This window comes from Trichosurus vulpecula, chromosome 7 (genome assembly GCF_011100635.1).
Source record: "Trichosurus vulpecula isolate mTriVul1 chromosome 7, mTriVul1.pri, whole genome shotgun sequence".
Lineage (NCBI taxonomy): Eukaryota > Metazoa > Chordata > Mammalia > Diprotodontia > Phalangeridae > Trichosurus > Trichosurus vulpecula.
The window spans coordinates 16,036,616-16,054,277 of NC_050579.1; the positions used below are offsets into that span (position 1 = coordinate 16,036,616).

At 52.8% G+C, this 17,662-nt stretch overlaps 1 protein-coding gene across 1 annotated transcript in view; it reads left to right on the plus strand.

Annotated features, from left to right (window-relative positions):
- The window catches only part of MAP3K13 (mitogen-activated protein kinase kinase kinase 13), a 143,633-nt gene extending 128,375 nt beyond the window's left edge, over window positions 1-15,258 (plus strand). Inside the window, exons 7-16 of the mRNA XM_036767005.1 lie at window positions 616-774; window positions 2,924-3,082; window positions 3,601-3,709; window positions 5,344-5,453; window positions 5,868-5,984; window positions 6,697-6,834; window positions 8,156-8,945; window positions 10,136-10,206; window positions 12,673-12,970; window positions 13,188-15,258. Coding sequence (XP_036622900.1) covers window positions 616-774; window positions 2,924-3,082; window positions 3,601-3,709; window positions 5,344-5,453; window positions 5,868-5,984; window positions 6,697-6,834; window positions 8,156-8,945; window positions 10,136-10,206; window positions 12,673-12,970; window positions 13,188-13,289 — 2,053 coding nt within the window. The 3' untranslated portion in view covers window positions 13,290-15,258. The remainder of the gene's footprint in view (window positions 1-615; window positions 775-2,923; window positions 3,083-3,600; window positions 3,710-5,343; window positions 5,454-5,867; window positions 5,985-6,696; window positions 6,835-8,155; window positions 8,946-10,135; window positions 10,207-12,672; window positions 12,971-13,187) is intronic.
- Window positions 15,259-17,662: the final 2,404 nt, after the last annotated feature.

Genomic DNA, 17,662 nt, shown 5'->3' on the forward strand with positions numbered 1-17,662 from the left:
AAACTGGGCATAGCCAGACCAGCCTGGGTTCCATACAAACTCTTATGTTTGGCAGCTAGAGATAGCAGGTGCCTCAGCTTTGTGACCAGAGGATCTGAAGCAGCCTGGCTTTCCAGGCTGTCTGTGAAGGATTCTTCCTCTGGAAGGCTCTTAGACCTTCCCCATAATATGCCCTTTCCTACTTCTTGAGATGCTCCAGTTTCTAAACAACTTACCTCAATTCCTTGGGACAATCCCTGGGCAATACCTGAAATGACCTCCCTCCTTGTGCTTGCTTCCCACAGGTACCACCTCCTGCAGGAGGCCTGGCCCAGGCCCAGGTCTGAGAACACCCTTACTCCCTTTGTTCTTATTCTGTAGAGACTCTCTAACTACTCCCTGAATTTTGGCTTTATTCTGTGCCCCTCCACAGTTGAATGTAAGGCCCTAAAGGACCTTGTCATCCGTACCCAGGTGTGCAGCACAGTGTATGGTGAGACGCCGCTGTGCTGTAGCCTGTGCACAGCAGGTACTCAGGTCAGGCCCGTTCAGTTGAACTAAGTCCCTGTTGTCTTTTCCCTCTGAGCTAACCCTGCAGACTTTCTGTCTGTCTGTCTGTCTGTCTCTCTTTTTTAGTGTGTTAGTCACTCATACAGATGCAGTCAAAATTTCTGACTTTGGTACCTCAAAAGAACTCAGTGATAAAAGCACGAAAATGTCCTTTGCTGGCACGGTGGCATGGATGGCCCCTGAGGTGATCCGAAATGAGCCAGTCTCGGAAAAAGTGGACATCTGGTGAGTGGCTGCCCCCACCCCCACCCCCACTTGCTTGTGGGCATTGGCTCCCTTGGACCCAGAAGCTGCCCCTGATCTGTCCCCTCCAGAAGGGCTGCTGAAATCTCTTGAGGGCCACTCCAGCTCGGAGAGCTGGGATCATGTGAGAATTAGCAGGATGTTGAGGGAAAAGCGAGGTCATGGCCTCCTGAAAGCCACCGGGAAGGGGATCCTTAATTCCTGCCTGGCCTCGGAGGGCCTGAGTCCACTGCTCCAGGCATCTTCTGAGGTCTCGCTTTTTTTTTCCTGGTTGGAAGTCACAGACTCAGGTGTGGCTGCCTCCCAGGAGCAGGTGCCCCCTGCACAGACAGTGATCCCTTTCCTGATCCCTCAGAAGTTAGCACTAACCCCACCCTAAACCAAAACAACCCGAAACAAAGAAGCTCCATTTCTGATTCCACATCTGTGTCAATGTTGTGCCCGCCCCCCCCCATAGAATGCAAGCCCTGGAGGGCAGTCTCACACGGTCCCAGGCACATAGAAGGCTCTCATAAATGCTGTGGATTGGTTAGTCTGTGTCCTCAGTAGCCTGTCTGCTCTTTGAGGGCAGGATGCTTTCATTTTTATTCTTGTATCTCTACCTCTCAGCCCTGTGCCTTGCACATAGTAGACCCTTAGAAACGGAATTGTTCACTAGAGCTGAAAGGGAACCCCTTAACTTATCCAGGAAGGACATGAGGCCCAGAGAGGGGAAGGCACTTGCCCAGGGACACACAGTGAGTCAGGGGCAGAACCAGGCTTTGATGCCAAGGAACTTTGGCCCCAAGAACAAGCTCTCTCTGCCCCCTCGCCTGGGATCAAGCACCTGCCAAGTGCTGCTCACGCTTTGGTTTTGTATTTCAGTGCAGTCTTTGTGTGTCTAACCTATGCAGCCTTCCCCCACAATGAGAGGGAGGTGGGACCTAGGGTCCCCTCCAGGCCTACACCTGTGGTCCTTTGATCCATTGCCAGCCCCTGGAGGCAAAACTATGTCCATTTCTCTTGTCTTCCTGTTGCCCTCTAAGCCTGCTCTACACACAGCAGGCATTCAGGTGCAGTGGTGGAGAGAACACTGGACTTGGAGTCTGCAGGTCCTGAGTGCAAATCCTAAGTAGCTGTGTGACTCTGGGCAAGTCCCTTAACCTCTCTCTGTGCTTTAGTTTCTTCCTCCGTCAAATGGATACAAAACCACCTGCCTCGAGCTCCTAGGGTCGTTGTGAGGGTCAAATGGGACGAGCAAAGTGCTTGGCACCTTCCAGCCCTCTAGAAGGGGGCCTGTGATGTCCTTGGCATCAGCTGGTGATCGATGAGTCTCTATTACATTAACTTTCTTTAAGTGAATGAAAGAAAACCACAGCCAGAGGTTGGAAGCCTTGAGTCTGATGCTTCAGAGATGCTTCTGCAGTCGCGTTGACTAGAGAGCAGGAAGTGGATCTGGCAAGACCCGGGTTCAGATCCTGCCGCAGGCACTTACCGGCTGTCTGACCCCAGGCCAGTCCCTTCTTGTCTTTGGGCCTCAGTTTCCTCACTTGTAAAATGTGGGGGTCAGACTCTGTAGACTCTAGACCTTGGATCCTGGGATGGGTCCAGAAGCCGGGTCCTTTCCCATAGTCTCTCCCAGCGACCCCAGCTCAGGCCTGTCCTCAGGGCTCTGAACGGGTAGCTGCCAGGACTTTAGCCAGCTTTAAGATGAGGCCGCCAACAGGAAAGTGACCCCAAGTGACCTTGGCCCCACATCCAGGAGAAGGTGGGGCATGGGGGGTGGGCAGAGTATGTGCCCCCTTGGCACAGCCTAAGGGACAGAGGGCCAAACAGCTGCACTCCCACCCTGGGAGAAACGTGCCATGTTCCATTGAAAGCAAAGGTCCCCTGACTTCTAGGCTCCAGGAGCGTACATGGTTCTAGGGACCTCAGAGGCCATCACATCCAAGCCCGTCGTTTTACAGATAGAAAAACTGAGGCACAGAGAGATTAAGCAGCTTACCCAAGGCCTCACAGCCAGCAAGCATCTGAGGCTCTCAACAGTCACTGACAGTGACGACTAGAACAGCCCCCAACCCCCACCCCCAAGAGAAAGGCGTTGTCCCTACTATGTGTTGTCTGAGAAATTGCTGAGTTTCTCTTTTTTCAGGTCCTTTGGGGTGGTCCTGTGGGAGCTGCTGACCGGGGAGATCCCATACAAAGACGTGGACTCGTCGGCCATCATCTGGGGTGTGGGCAGCAACAGCCTGCACCTGCCTGTCCCCTCCACGTGCCCCGATGGCTTCAAGATCCTCATGAAGCAGACCTGGTGAGACAGCCGCCTGGCCAGAGCCCCACAGATCGCCAGGGCAGGGAGGCCACAGCTGGTGGCAGAGCTGGTGCTCCAGCCCAGGCCTCTCGAGCCTCCCTTCACTGCTCTCCACAACCCTCCCCAGACTGAGTCCCCACTTCCATGCCCTTCCAAAGGTCAGAATAGGGCAGAGCCGGCCCGTGGGAGGTGCACAGGCTGCAGCAGAGACCTCTGCAGGTTATGTGGTTATTAAGTGCCTGCTGTGTGCCAGGCACAAGCACCCTGTGAGGCAGTGGCTGTTATCATCCCCATTTTGCAGAGAGGAAACTGAGGCAGGTGAAGGTGAATAATTTGTCCCAGATTACACAGCTCCTAAGCATCTGAGGCAGGATTTGAACTCAGGTCTTCCTGATTCCAGGTGCCACCTGGGCTGAGTTGAATATGCTCATCATAAAAGCAGTAGCAGCCCCCTCCCCCACCTCTACCAGAGGCGACCTCACACTCGAGCTCACCAGCCGTCTCTTCCTTAACTTTAGGCAGAGCAAACCACGCAATCGGCCTTCTTTCCGCCAGACGCTTCTGCACCTCGACATTGCCTCTGCAGATGTGCTTGCAACGCCTCAGGAGACCTACTTCAAATCTCAGGTGAGTGGTAAGGCATGAACCGGTCCCCTCCCCTGTGCATTCCCAGCTCTCTTGCCTGTCCCCATGGCTTCTCCTGCCAGCAGCAGTGGCAGGGACCAAGAACCTCCACTGGCTCCTCATCGCCGGCAGGACAAAATGCAGGCTCCTCAGCTTGGCATTCGAGGCCCTTTGCGGTGTGGCTGCCATCATGCCCACCGCACTCAGTGCTCCAGCCAAACTGGCTTCCTGGCCCTTCCATCATCCCATGTCCCGTGCCTGGAATACACCCCTTCCTCCCTCTCCCTCATGGAGGACGCTTCCAGCCCACTCGTAGTGTGCCTTGCACATGGTCGGTGTTTGCTAAATTGAATCGAATTGAACTGAATCCCAAGCTCCCTCCAAGGCTGTGCTCAGGGGTCTCCTCCAGGAAGCCTCTGCTGATCCCTCCTGTTTGCTACTGCTCCTTCTCTCCTCAAAATACCTGATTTTGACTTATCTGTGTTTCCCCCTCAGGAGAACGTAAAGCTCCTCGGGGACAAGGATTGTCCACGTTTTGTCTTGGGGTCCCTAGTGCCCTCCAGAGTGGACACAGTGGGTGTGGCCATCCAGTTACATTGAGTGGGAGGGTCAGAGCATTGTTTGACTGTGACACATTTTCTGGCTGGCAGCTCCTCTCCATCCCCCGTTAAGTCCTAGTCACTGAACAGGGAACTCCTTTCTCTTCTGCATGTCAGGTGCACATCTCACTACCTGAGGGTCGGCCTCTCGGCTTCCGTTTCTTCCCTAGGTCAGTTACCCAATCAGACATCATCCATCATTTCTGCTGAATTTGTCTAGGCTTTTGCATCCCAGAAACAAGCCAGCAAGCTCAGCACGTGTTTCTCATCACTCACACATGCCTAAAGATAAATCCTGCTTCAAGTAGAAAAGTCAGGCCCCCATTTCTAAACAACCTTCCTCTCCTCCTTTGTGGGGCAAGCCATCACACCTTTGCACAAGCTGTGCCCCCTGCCTGGAAGACTCTCCCTTTCTTCTTCTACTTCTTCCACCCATAGTTTCCTGACATACTCAACTCCTCCTAGAGGAAACCTTTCCTGATCTCCCATTCCCCAATTTTTAGCACTTCCCCTTTCAAATGACCTCACATAAACTCATCTATAGAGAGAGCTCACCTTGGATCCCGGAAGACCTGAGTTCAGGGCCCACCATGGACATGCACTGGTCTTGCAGCCCTGGGCAATGCTCCGGCAGCTCTTGGGGAAACGGCAGGAACCTTCCTCACCCCTTCCCAGTGAAATCACAGGCCTCACCCCTGTCCCTTCACTTATTCCCATGCCTAGGACGTCCCCATTGTGGAAGAGAAGCTCCCAGAAGGCAGGAACTGTCTGTTTTGTCTTTGTATCCCATCCCCAGAACACACCGCGCTCATAGGAGGGAATTAATCTGTGCTTGTTGAACTGGATGGATCTTGCGCAAGCCTCAAATAACCGTAATTCCCAGATATCTGGAGAGATTGTTCTAGAGAAGAAGGCCTGCTCCCCCCATTGAAGGGACCTCTTTGGGGCACGGCACTGGCCTGGTGCGGCCGAGGACTCCCCAGAGTTCCTGCTGCGTCAGCAACAGTTCTGACCATAGCTTGGTTTCGCTTCTCACAGGCCGAGTGGAGGGAGGAAGTGAAAAAACACTTTGAGAAGATTAAAAGTGAGGGGACTTGCATACACCGGCTGGATGAAGAGCTCATTAGGCGCCGGAGAGAAGAGCTCAGGTCTTCCCTCTCTCCTTCCCCCTCATGCCCCCACCCCCATGCCCTCACCTGGCAGTCCCTCACTGGTTGTCAATAGATCTTTTCCCTCCTTCTTTTCATGCGATATCCCCAAATGGCAGACTGAGGGGCTCTGGAGACTTGGGGGCCTTCACTCGGCCCCATCTCCTCCTATGTTCTCACCATGCTGCCCTGCTTCTGATGCGCAGAGTCCAGGAAAATGGCTCCCGTCCATCTGCGCACCGTTCATTCATGGTTTTCCTTTTAAAGTACTTCCTTGATGCTCTTTGTTTTTAAACACCACAAGCGCATCCCGTCCATGTCCCCAACATCTTGCCCTGACTCTGGACGGACAGACGCAGGCAAGCAGGACACTTGGCAGGTGGGTGTCTGCTTGAACCTCTTCTTTTTTTCTAGGCACGCACTGGATATTCGGGAGCATTATGAGCGGAAGCTGGAACGAGCCAACAACCTGTACATGGAGCTGAGCGCCATCATGCTGCAGCTGGAGGTCCGGGAGAAGGAGCTTATCAAGTATGCAGCCACCCATCTCCACCCCTCCCCGGCTCCCCGCCACCTTTTGTGGGCCCTGGACAGGCAGCCTCAGGGCCAGGAGCAGCTTCTGACCTCGAAAGCCCAACCTTGTCTCACCAAGGTTCCACTGGCACTCCACGGGTGATAGCATTGAATGAAGTATGGGCAGAGGGGCCTCGACAACATAGGAAGAAGATCAGGGGGGATCCAGCCACCACTCTGGGCTTCTCTTTGGGGCTTTCAACGTGTCCTGGATACCAAGGCAGCATTTGTTCTGTACCCACCCATGCCCATGCCCATGCCCATGAGGGCGTCTGGGACTCAGATCCTTGTTGGGAATCTGTCATGGCCTCTTCATGCTCGCCATGAACCTCTCCATCATCCTGACCAATCCTTTCTTTCTTTAGCGCCATGTCCTTTGGAGAGTGACCTGAGAGTTTCTTTTGTTTTGGGGGGAAATAGAATCGGGTCCTCAGTGCATTGTACTGATGTGCAGAATTCCGTTGAGAAACTTTGGGATAATTTGTGTCTCTTCTGCTTATTCTGGTTTCCCTGGGCAGACGTGCAGTTTTCCAGGCCTGTTAAGCACACTCGGACTCTGACAGCAGCAGCCAGACCCTGCCAAAAATACATAAACAAACGAGTGAAGAGCAATTTCTTATCAGTCCCTTCCTTCTGCCTTGGTTGAAATGGGCCTTTTTATCTTACATAGGCGTGAGCAAGCCGTGGAAAAGAAGTATCCTGGGACCTACAAACGGCACCCTGTGAGACCCATCATCCATCCAAACGCGGTGGAGAAGCTGATGAAGAGGAAGGGAGTGTCTCACAAACCGGGATTTCCCACAAAACGGTGAGCGCCCTGGCCCTCAGGGTGGAGGCCACATTTGGTCTTAAGCTCTAAAGCTGGTGGGGGGCTCATCTAGTCCAGCCCCCTCATTGTACAGATGGCCAGAGTGAGAAGGGACTAGCTCAAGGTCACATGGGTCGTGAGTGTCCGAGGCAGGGTTCAAAGCCAGGCCCCTGACTCCAGTCCGGTGTACGGTCCCCTGCACCTCTCTGCCAGTAAGTCCCGAGCATGGCCACTTCTCAGGGTTGTTGTGGAGGAATTCCTGTTCCGGGATGGCTGGGACTGGACACGTCCATCAGTCAGCATCTATTAAGCTGTTCCTATGCGCTCTGAACTACAAAGAAAATGTGCAACAATCACCACAACCAGCCCTCAGAGGCTTCTGTCCTAAAGACCCTTCTTTGGAGGGGAAGCCCTTTGGGCCGGGGCTCCTGCGTGGTCCTGATACCTTCCTTGGTCCCCCAGTCTGCGGGGTCCTGATGCCTTCCTTGGTCCCCTAGTCTGAGGGGTCCTGACGCCTTCCCTGGGCCCCCAGTGAGTTCTCTGGCTTATGGTGTGAGGAGTCCATCTGACTCTCCTTTTAAAAAATTAAGACAGCCTTGCCTATCTTAGCCCTCTGTCCCCTCTCTCATGATCTGTAATGTTTCCTGATTGTTTAATTAACAATTAAACTGACAATTGGCAGATTAAGGCAGCCACGATGGCGCAGGAGTTGTGTGGCATTAGGCTTCCCTCTTCCCTTCCTTCCCCGAGCCCTGGTCCCCTCATGTGTACCATGAGGATAGTGATCCCCTACCATGTGATTGTTAAGTGGTTTGCAGATGGTCAGGAAGCCTTTGTCGCTGTTTGTCCTCCATGTCCTCACTCCCAGATGCAGCCGGGCGCCCATGTGTCACAGGGGGTTCTGTGTTCTCCCTTCCATCCTCTCCACTCTGGGCTGACAACCCCTTGTCCTCCTTGGTAGAGAAGCCAGCAGCAAAATCTGGGCTAGGAATCCCCACAGGACCAGGTGTGAGTTAGGGCAGGATTCCTCTACAGGCCTATGGCCAAGTCTGAGCCTCAGAGTTACTGCCTGGGGCCCTGGGGCCCTGACAGGTCCATGCGTGGCCTGGCCAGGGTGATCCCAGGCCTGGCTGGCTCCAAGCCCAGACAGCATCTCTGTGTGTCACTGGGGACAAAGCCATGAGTCTCCCTCCTCTGATATAAGGTGTTCAGGGCCAGGGATCAGGGGCCATCCTACTACAGCTCTTTGGTGTTCAATGTCAGTTGCCATCCCTTGGCTTGAGTCTGGTCTCTTCAGGATAACATCTGTCCTCTCTTCCAGGCCAGATCTCCTGCGCTCTGAAGGCATCCCCACTGTGGAGGTGGCTCCCCAGGCATCCCCTGTGTCCGGGAGCCCCAAAATATCGACGCCAGGCAGCAAAGGCCGATACCGCAGCAAGCCCCGCCACCGCCGGGCCAATAGCAAAGGCAGCCATAGTGACTTTGTGGCCATCTTGAAAAACCAGCCAGCGCAGGAGGCCTCCCCCCAGGGCACATCCCCCTGCCCACCTCCTGCCCACCTCCATCCTCCCCATCATCACAGCTCCCAGCCACAACAGTACCCCCAGCCCTCGAAGCTCTCAGCCCATGACCACCACCCCAGGTTCACCCTGCATGGACAGGACATTGCCAGCTGTGCTAACAATTTAAGGTACTTTGGGCCTGCAGCAGCCCTCCGCAGCCCGCTCAGTGACCACGCTCAAAGACAGGTGTCCGGCTCCAGCCCTGACCTCATCTCCACAGCCATGGCAGCAGACTGTTGGAAGGGTTCAGAGCCCCCAGGGGGCCTGGCTGGCCCTTGGGCCTGTTGTCAGGCAGACCCCTATGACCCCTGCCTCCAGTGCCAGCCAGAGCCCAGCCGGCCACGGGAAGCATCTTCAGAGCCAGAGTCCCAGAGCTCTGGCCTCCACCCGTCTATGCCCCCAGCCCACAGTGGCCTCTGTGAAGCTGGGCAGGGCCCTGACAAGATGGAAGCTCAAGAATTTCATGACTGCCAACCTATGTCCTCCTTCAGCCCCGCCCAGCACATGACCCCTCCAATGCTACCTCGAAAAACAAGACCCCTTCCGAAGGTAAGGACCATGACAGGGTCTCTACACGGCTCCCTGCTGGGGCCACTTAATTGTCATTAGGAACAGAAGCCTTCTCCACCAATTGTTATGTGACTGATTGATCCCAAGGCTCTCTCTGCCTGGGTTCATTGGTACCAGGGGTCTCTTCTGAGCCCCACTGCTGGAGGAGGCTGGGGTCCCAGCTCTGCCACTAAGTGCCTCGGGTAAGTCACTGCTTCTGGACCTCACTCCTCCCCTGAAAACGAGAGGGGTCAGCTACATAATGTACCAGGTCCCATTCAGGACTGGCGATGCTGGGTTTAGAGCTGGAAGGAGCCTCAGACATGATAGGATCCCCCTGCCCCAGTTTATAGGAGCATCCTTCAGGCCCTTGATTCTGTGGGGTTACCCGGTACCAATTCTCCAACACCTCCTAACTGTGGCTTGTCACCGGAGTGCCCTCAAAGGATAATCAGAATAATCTTTGCCATGACCCCATGCCCCCAGATGTGCTTGCATGTGGGTGTTGTGGGTGGGTGTATGTCTCTTCATGTGCTCACACGGAGGTCTGGGCCTTAAGAGAGAGGGACCCTCTGTGAGCCCTCGGAAATTGTGCCCACGCCAGTGGGGCAGGGTCCTTGTCCAATCCAGCCAACTTGTTGCCAGCTGCCTGTCTGTTCATAACATTGAACGAAGAGACAGACTTAGGGTTAGGTACTTGAAACGCAGTAAAACCTCCCAGGTGATTTCTATATTTTTCACCTAGACATTTGCCAAGGTCATGTGTGTTTTCCCAAACAAAAATTCTCTCTCTCTTTTTTTTTTTAAAGTGGATGGTTGTGGAGGGGGTGGGGGGTGGGGGGAGGAAAAAAGGCAAGAGCCCAAGGGAGGTCAGCCTGACCAATCTGTTTGGATTAGAGCTGTGTAGGGAGTGGGGTCTAGTGTCCTAGGAGATGATGCTCGGACAGCCCAGCGTAATAGATGCACAAAACTCCAGCTTGGGAGTCAGAGGCCATGGGTTCAAATCCACGGAAGAGTTGGGGTGGGTGTAAGGGTTCCTCCCTCAGCTTCTTCCTCTCTAAAAGGACCAAATGACCTATCGGTCCCTTCCCACTCTATGGCCAGGATCCTTGATACTACCGGCAATCACGGTGATGGCGACATCTTTTCTATAAAGCTTCAGTAAAACCATCTCTCCTTGTCCCTCTCAGAGTGGTGACGACTCTTCGGAAGAGGAAGAAGGAGAAGTAGACAGTGAAGTTGAGTTTCCCCGAAGACAGAGGTAAAACACTGCACGCTCACTGTGTTCCAAGGTGGCCCCAGGGGGCAGCTCGAGCTTAGGCACCATCCCCAGCCCCCAGCGTGGGGAGGGCCACACACCCCTTCTGCTGTAACAAATGCTCAATTGGACAAACATTTATTAAGCTCCTACTGTGTGACAGGTACCGAGATACAGAAATCAAATGTAACTGTCCCTGCCCTCACAAGGCCTTGCTATTCCACTGGCAGTATTTTCTTTTTTTTTTTTAATCTCCTTTTTCTTTTCTTTTTCTAAAGTTCATTTATTTGTTTTTAGTTTTTGACATTCACTTCCTTAAGTTTTAAATTTTCTCCCCTGCCTTCCCTTCCCCTCCCCAAGACGGCATCCAATCCAATATAGGCTCTACATATACAATACATACACAATATGAAACATGTTTTCACATTAGTCATGTTGTATGAAAGAATTAGAACGAATGGGAGTAACCATGAGAAAGAAAAACAGAAAACAAAAAAAGAAAACGGTCCGCTTCGCTCTGCGTTCAGACTCCGTATTTCTTTGTCCGGATGTGGATGGCATTGTCCATCACGAGTCCTTGCATTGCTGAGAAGAGCTAAGTCTATTACAGTCAGTCCTCATGCACTGTGGCTGTTACCGTCTGCAGTGTTCTCCTGGTTCTGCTCACTTCACTCGGCATCAGTTCATAGAAGTCTTCCCGGGTTTTTCTGAAGCTGGGGATGTTTAGCTTGAAGAAGGAAAGACTCACTGGAAAAGCTGCCGGGCAGGACTAGACTGGTCCATCTGGCAGCAGGGAGCAGGGCCAGGCCTAATGGGCAGGTGGGGAGAAGAAGGCAGATTCTGGCTCAATTCTAGGCAGAGCTTTCTGATGATCAAAGTTGTCCAGAAACTGGACCAGAGGAGTGAGCTCCCTGGCCCCTGGAAGTATTCCCTTCAAGGGTCCAACAACTTGACGAGAATATTGCAGAACAGAGTCTGGTCCTGGGTTGAAGGGTGAGCTAGGTGATTCTGCCAAGGTCCCTCCCAGCTCCTTAGTCTTGGATCTTCTGGTACCATGATGTCCCACAGATAGATTCCATGACTCCTTGGGCTCTGTGGTGATCTTCTATACCCTGGTTATTAAGTTTTTTTTTAATAGTATTTTATTTTTTCTAATTACATGTAAAGACTTTTTAAAATTCATTTTTTGGTTATTAAATCATAAGAAAGATATTAGTAGATAAAATGACTTTCTATCCTGCACTCATTTGAACTAGCCTTAGAAATAGACACTTGCCCCCTTATGCTGTAAAAGAGCGGAGCATTGCCAGCTGCCCCCCATGCTCTGGGATGCTCTGCCCCCTCCCAGCCGCCCCTTAGAACCCTTCCAAGCTCAGCTCAAGCCCCGGCTCCTGGGCAGCCTCCCCTCCTCTTCTCAGGTACATCCTTATCTCTACACACACTGTATCCCCATCCCAGGGGAAGTCCACTTTCTAGAGGATGGGGCCTGTTTTCCATTTTTTGTTTGTAATCTTGGCCCATGGCACAGCAGGATGCCCCCAGTGGACCTTTCATAAGGGTCCCTTGGACCACCTTGGCTTGGATTAGAAGGACAGTTTCCAAAGGTGATTGGTTAGTGTAGGGATGGATGGAGGAAAGGGCAGCCAGCTATGGTTTTGGGAGTTGGGCAGATGTTTGACAAGACTCTCTGTAAACCAAAGGAGGCATTTTCTGTGAAGTCCTCTGGAGCTGCTTTCCCACCGATGCCAAATTCCCTTCCTCTGGTGAGCACGGGTTCAGCCCCTACCCTGTGCGAAGCACATTGGCCTCTTTCCTCAGGGTCCTGCAGTGCACAGATCCTGGGGTCACAGATCTAGAGCTGGAAGGGACCTTGGAGAACATGCAGGCTGACCCCCACATTTTGCAGAGGAGGAAACTGAGTCCCAGACAGGGCAGGGACTTTGCTAGAACCATGTAAGCAGTTAGTGGCAGGCAGGTCCTCTAACTCCAATTTTGGTGTTATTGGCACTTAAGAGTATTTATTCCTCTTGTCCTGATCATCTTCTGGTCAGGGACTGGCTTAGGGTGATTCTGGTTCCTTCTTCTATAACAAAAACACAGCTCTGGTCCCCTGTGGGAGCACACTCTCCAAAGTGAGTAGCGTTGGAAGGGGGTGGGTAGAAAAGCCCAGCCTCAGCCTGGCCCTGCCAATCCACTGCTCTCTCAAATGACTCTTCCTTGGGGCAGGCCACTCTTACAGAGCTTTGCTCACCACGAGGCAGTGAGTTAAGGAGTGGAAGTATCATCACCCATTGTACAGAAGAGGAAGCTGAGGCTTGGAAAGGGAGAGGGACCTACCTATAGCTGGCACACGGAGGAGCTAGGATTTGAACACACTGTGGCCCCCTCCAGGGGATCTGTGATTGAGGGAAAGGAAGGGAAGGACCCAGGGGCTCAGGTGATGACACTGACTGGACACCTGGGTTTCAGGCCACACCGCTGTATCAGCAGCTGCCAGTCCTACTCGACCTTCAGCTCAGAAAATTTCTCTGTGTCCGATGGAGAGGAGGGAAACACTAGCGACCACTCCAACAGCCCCGATGAGCTTGGCCGCCGGCTGGAAGACCGCCTGGCTGAAAAGCTGGAGGACTTGCTGTCCCAGACCCCTGAGATCCCCATCGAGATTTCCACCCAGTCCGATGGGCTTTCAGACAAGGAGTGCGCTGTGCGCAGGGTGAAGACTCAGATGTCCCTGGGCAAGCTTTGTGCTGAGGAGCATGGCTACGAGGTGAGTGGCACCTCCCTCCCTCTCCTCTCTTCTTCCCCTGCCCCCTGTCTTTGGGTGTGGATGCCTTGGGAGTCTCCCTGCCTTTCCCACCTGCCAGCTTGCAGCGGAGCAGGTAGAGTAGGCTGGCTGGTGGGGTGGGAAGGTGGTGGGAAGGCTCCCCAGCCTCCTCAGGACGAGGCTGGACTCCCTTGTGAGCTCTCTTCTTCCTTGGTTCCAGAATCCTGGGCTGCTGGGGGAATCCGACTGTGACTCGTCGGATGGGGAGTGCTCGGATGCCACGGTTCGGACCAACAAGCACTACAGCTCAGCCACATGGTAATGACTGCAAGCCGGCAGCCGGAAGGTCACCTTGCTGCCTGCCCCCAGGCTCCCTGGGCTACCCCACCTTCTCCTCCCCAAAGTGACCGGCAATAACAGGGACATGAGACTTCACATCACACATCTCTTGAGGGGAAAATGGTGTCCAAATGAAGTTAATTCTCACTGAGCATTTCAATCAAGAATGGCAGGGATCTTTTATTGACTCTTCTAGCTACTGTAACATGAATATTTATTTTTGTTTGACATTTTAACACTTTGTACTGTAAAGAGTGAACTATATATGGTATATGTATATGTTATATATACATATATAGAGAGACACAATAATTTGTTGCAAAAAAAATTAAGAAGGAAATAGAATTTAGGAGCAACGTCCCTCGGAGTTTATGGGGCCAGGAGTTAGTGCTGCTGATTGAATAGGGGACCAGGCCTTTGGGCCCTAGCAATGATGGAAAAGGCAGAGCAAAAACCCATTGAAAAAATAGGGAACAGAGAAGAAAAATCCCAGCAATATCATGTAATTTGCAAGCAGATCCCCCAAGCTGAGCTCCCAGCTGGAAGAGGGGCTCAGGACTCCAGATGCCCAAGGGCTGGAGGCTAAGATACTCCCTTGGAGCGGCAGGAGGCTGATTTTATTTCTTTGACTTTTTAAGCACATCTGGCTGTCAGGTCCCTACCCAGTTCTCCTGTGAGTTCGTGGGCTTCTTCAGTTCTTCTTGGGACCATCCCCAGTGTGACCTGGACAGGCCCACTGACTTCTTGCACAGCTCCGTTAGTCCTGGGCATCTGATTGCAGTCTGTCAGTCTCTTCTCCACCTCCTGTCCACTTTGCCCAGAAAAGGAGTGAAGCATCTGGGGCTGAGCTTAATGATGCAGCCAGGATGCAAATCCTGCTTTCCAATAGCGGTTTCAACCCCATCCCTTTAGTTTGTATTTATTAATTCTTTATTATTTAGAGAGCCTCGGGTCCCCACCAGGTCAGGCCTTAGTCTACAAGAGCCAGACAACTCGGGAAGATTCCCCATTCTACCCCCCACCCCCCACCCTGAAACAGAATGTGATTGTAAGTGTATTCTCCTTGGTCAAAGAACTGTCACATGTCCTTTTCCTCTGGGACTTAGAAGGGTCCTGGAGGAAAACCCCAAGTACAGCTCTGGGCCTATCCCTGGGTGGAAGCCCATCCACTCCAGGCCAAGGGCTCAGGAACCCTTTCCAGGGGGGGCTGAAAAAGGAAGGAGCGAATGAACTTCAGGGCAGACCAGTGTTAACCTGGGTCCCATCCCCTGGCCCCAGGTATGCTTTTTCGTAGCCTAGGCCCTCTCTTCCTCCCTCCCTCCTCTCTCCTTCTCTCTCCTGCCCCCTCCCCCTGCCCCGCCCTCCCCAGGCCTAGGAAAGCTAGCTGGATTCCAGCAGCACCCTGCCTTCCTAGATCGAGGCATAAAAATGGCTCCAGATCAAAGCAGTGTCATCCCCCCCCTCCACAAACACACACCCCCACACACACACACCCACACACACACACACACACACACACACAAACACACACACGTGCATGCACTTCCCTCCTGTGGGTCTCACTGGCTACACCAGCCTCAGAAGGCAGGGCAGGAGGGGACTCGGGGCCAGTTTCCTTTACTCATTGGGTACATCTGTTTGTTTACACATAATGTTGAGACATTGATTTTAATTTTGCGGCTATGATCGATAGCCCTTAGGTAGGATCAAGGAACAGTGGGTTTTCTCCATAGAGCAGTATTGTACAAGCTAAATTATTCCATTTTATAAAACTTCTGTAGCTGGACTACACAAGAGATCTTAAGTTATGGCATTTTTATCATTATTTTATCATCAGTATTGTTGTCACGATCATTTTTCTGTCGATCAGGTTCGGTTTACAGTGGCACACAAATGATTGAGTATTTATTGCTGACAGTGAACTGTGTGATTTTATAAAGGAACAAAAGATACCTGGGCACGGTCCCTGACTGATCCTTGTGAGTGTGGCTGGCCTGGCACCTAGAACACCAATCACCCGCCGCTGCTGGGCAGAGGCTGGCCCGGAGACCGCAGCAGATCGGGCCTGGCTGTGCGCTCACCAGGCCTGCCCATGAGAGCTCCTGCGCAGGCGGACCGAGGGGAGTCCCACAAAGAAAACCCCTGGGCTGAGAGGAGGAGGAGGGAGCTGCCCAGCAAAGAGCAGGTGACTCAGAGAGATTCGCGTCAGAGCCACGCCCCCGACAGTAGAACGCTGTGTCCCCAGGAAATAAGAAATGGCAGTAAAACTCCTCTTCCCTCCCAACCCCAGATACACACTGCTTTCCTGATGTCTTAGCGGATGCCGGGTGGGCGAGGGAGGGTGGTCGGAAGAAACCTGCCGCTGCAGCCCAGTCTCCAGCCACCCTGGCTGCATCCCACTGTGAGGGCTGCTATCAGGAGGACTCCGTGTCTGGCACAGCTTGCACCTCCTGCTCCTAAAGGGATGTGGGAAGAGGGTCTTGGCTCCTTCCCCCACCCCCATTATTTTCTCACCTACCCTAAAACTTTAATAAAGTGCCGATTGTCTGGGGCCCCCATCTTAAAGACTCCTCGAATGTCACAGATGGAAGGGACCTCTGGAATCTGGCCTGGCCCCTGCATGCGGACAGCACGCATTTTATTTAATACATTCACAGTCTTTGTCTTTACCAAGGGAGGGACGGGTCCTTCCCTGTGACAAATAAAAACAAGCGAACTGTCAGACCAAGCAGCGATTGCAACCCACCTGTAGGTGCCAAATTTCCATTTTCAGGTTGGATTTTTTTTTTTAATTTTTTTTTTTGCAGCAGCAGAAGCAGGGTCAGTCCTCACCCTCTCAGCCTCTCCTCCATTCTCTCCCAGGGCCCAGCTGAATCCCAAACTGACCCAAGGGACTGGCTTTTGGCTTGGTTCTTCCAAGTCACAAGCTGCCCCTTCTCCTTGTCCTCTCCCTGGGGGTGGGGGGGGGGTGGGGGGGTGTTGTCACTCAGTCTTCAGACATCTAGAATTTACTAAGTCCTGAGGGACCCAGGGCAGAACTTTTTTCACTGTCTTGTCCTCGGTCCTCTTTTTAATTTTCTGAGCTCTCCTGAGGACAGCCAAAGTTCTTGAGTTCTTGGGCTGGTCTTAATCCATCTGGTGTTGGGCAGGGTCACACTAGTGAGCCCCATCCATACCATCTGGGGCAGCTGCAGAAAGCTGGGCTGTCACCTGGGGTCCTTCCAGAGAACTCTGAATCTGCACATCCCCATAGCCTTCTCCCTGAGTTCTGCAATCAGTCAGGCAACAAGCATTTATTAAATGCCCACTGTGTGCCAGACATCGTGTTAAGCACTGGGGAGACAACAAAAAGCAAAAGCCAACCTTGGTTCAAGGAGCTCACATTCTAATAAGGTACAGGACTGGGCTGTAGTGGATAAAGCACCAACCCTGGAGTCAGAAGGACCCGAGTTCAAATTCGACCCCAGATGCCTACAAGCTGGGTAACCCTGGGTCACAACCCTAATTCCCTCAAAAAAAAAAAAGAGGAAGAAAGGAAGGAAGATATTACTAGGCTCTCCACTGAATTACAGAGACATTTTATAATTTGTATTGTGGGTAAGATTCTATCCTTTCCAGCTAAAAGGCTGTTGGCTGTGTCAGCCAGGTACCAACACACTGACCACTCTGCTTGTTTGTGTGCTCTTCCTGGACACTCCCCCAATGCCCCACCCCTTATGGAAGCAGCAAAGGTCCCCCAAGAATAATCCCGGTGTACACGTTATCAGAAGCAGCTTCCAGAATCAGGAAGAAAGGATTCATGCTCTCTGTGAAACAGGCCACATGTCCCAGGTGTCCCCAGGGCAGGGGCCCACCCTCACCGCTGAGAACCAGGCTGAGGCCCCTGGGGCATCCCAGGTCTGGGGAACACAGGCCACTGCCTGGTCCAGTGCCCAAGATCCTCCCCCCCAAGAGGCCCAATGGAAGTATGCATTCATTTCAGGGGAACCCAGCCAGGAGTCAGACCACATTCCCAAGACAATTACCTATAATATTGTTTAAGTTGTCCCGCTGTGGCCCCTTGGAGCAATAATTATGCTCCGTTCAGTTCCAGGTGCCAGATTAACTCCCCCATCTGCCTCCTCCAAGGTCTCACATCCTAATGCCAACCTCACTTTTAGTGTTGAATGATGTACAGCAACTGGCACCAGAAGAACTATAGGAGCAAACGACTGCATGGAATAAAATGTGTACAGAGCCACTCTCTGGTCTCATCTTTTCCTTGGGAGGCCTGGGCTTGGGGACCGGAGGCCCAGTTCAGATCCAGCCTCAGACACTTCCTCCATGAGTAAGCTCCTGGACCTCTGCCTGCTTTGG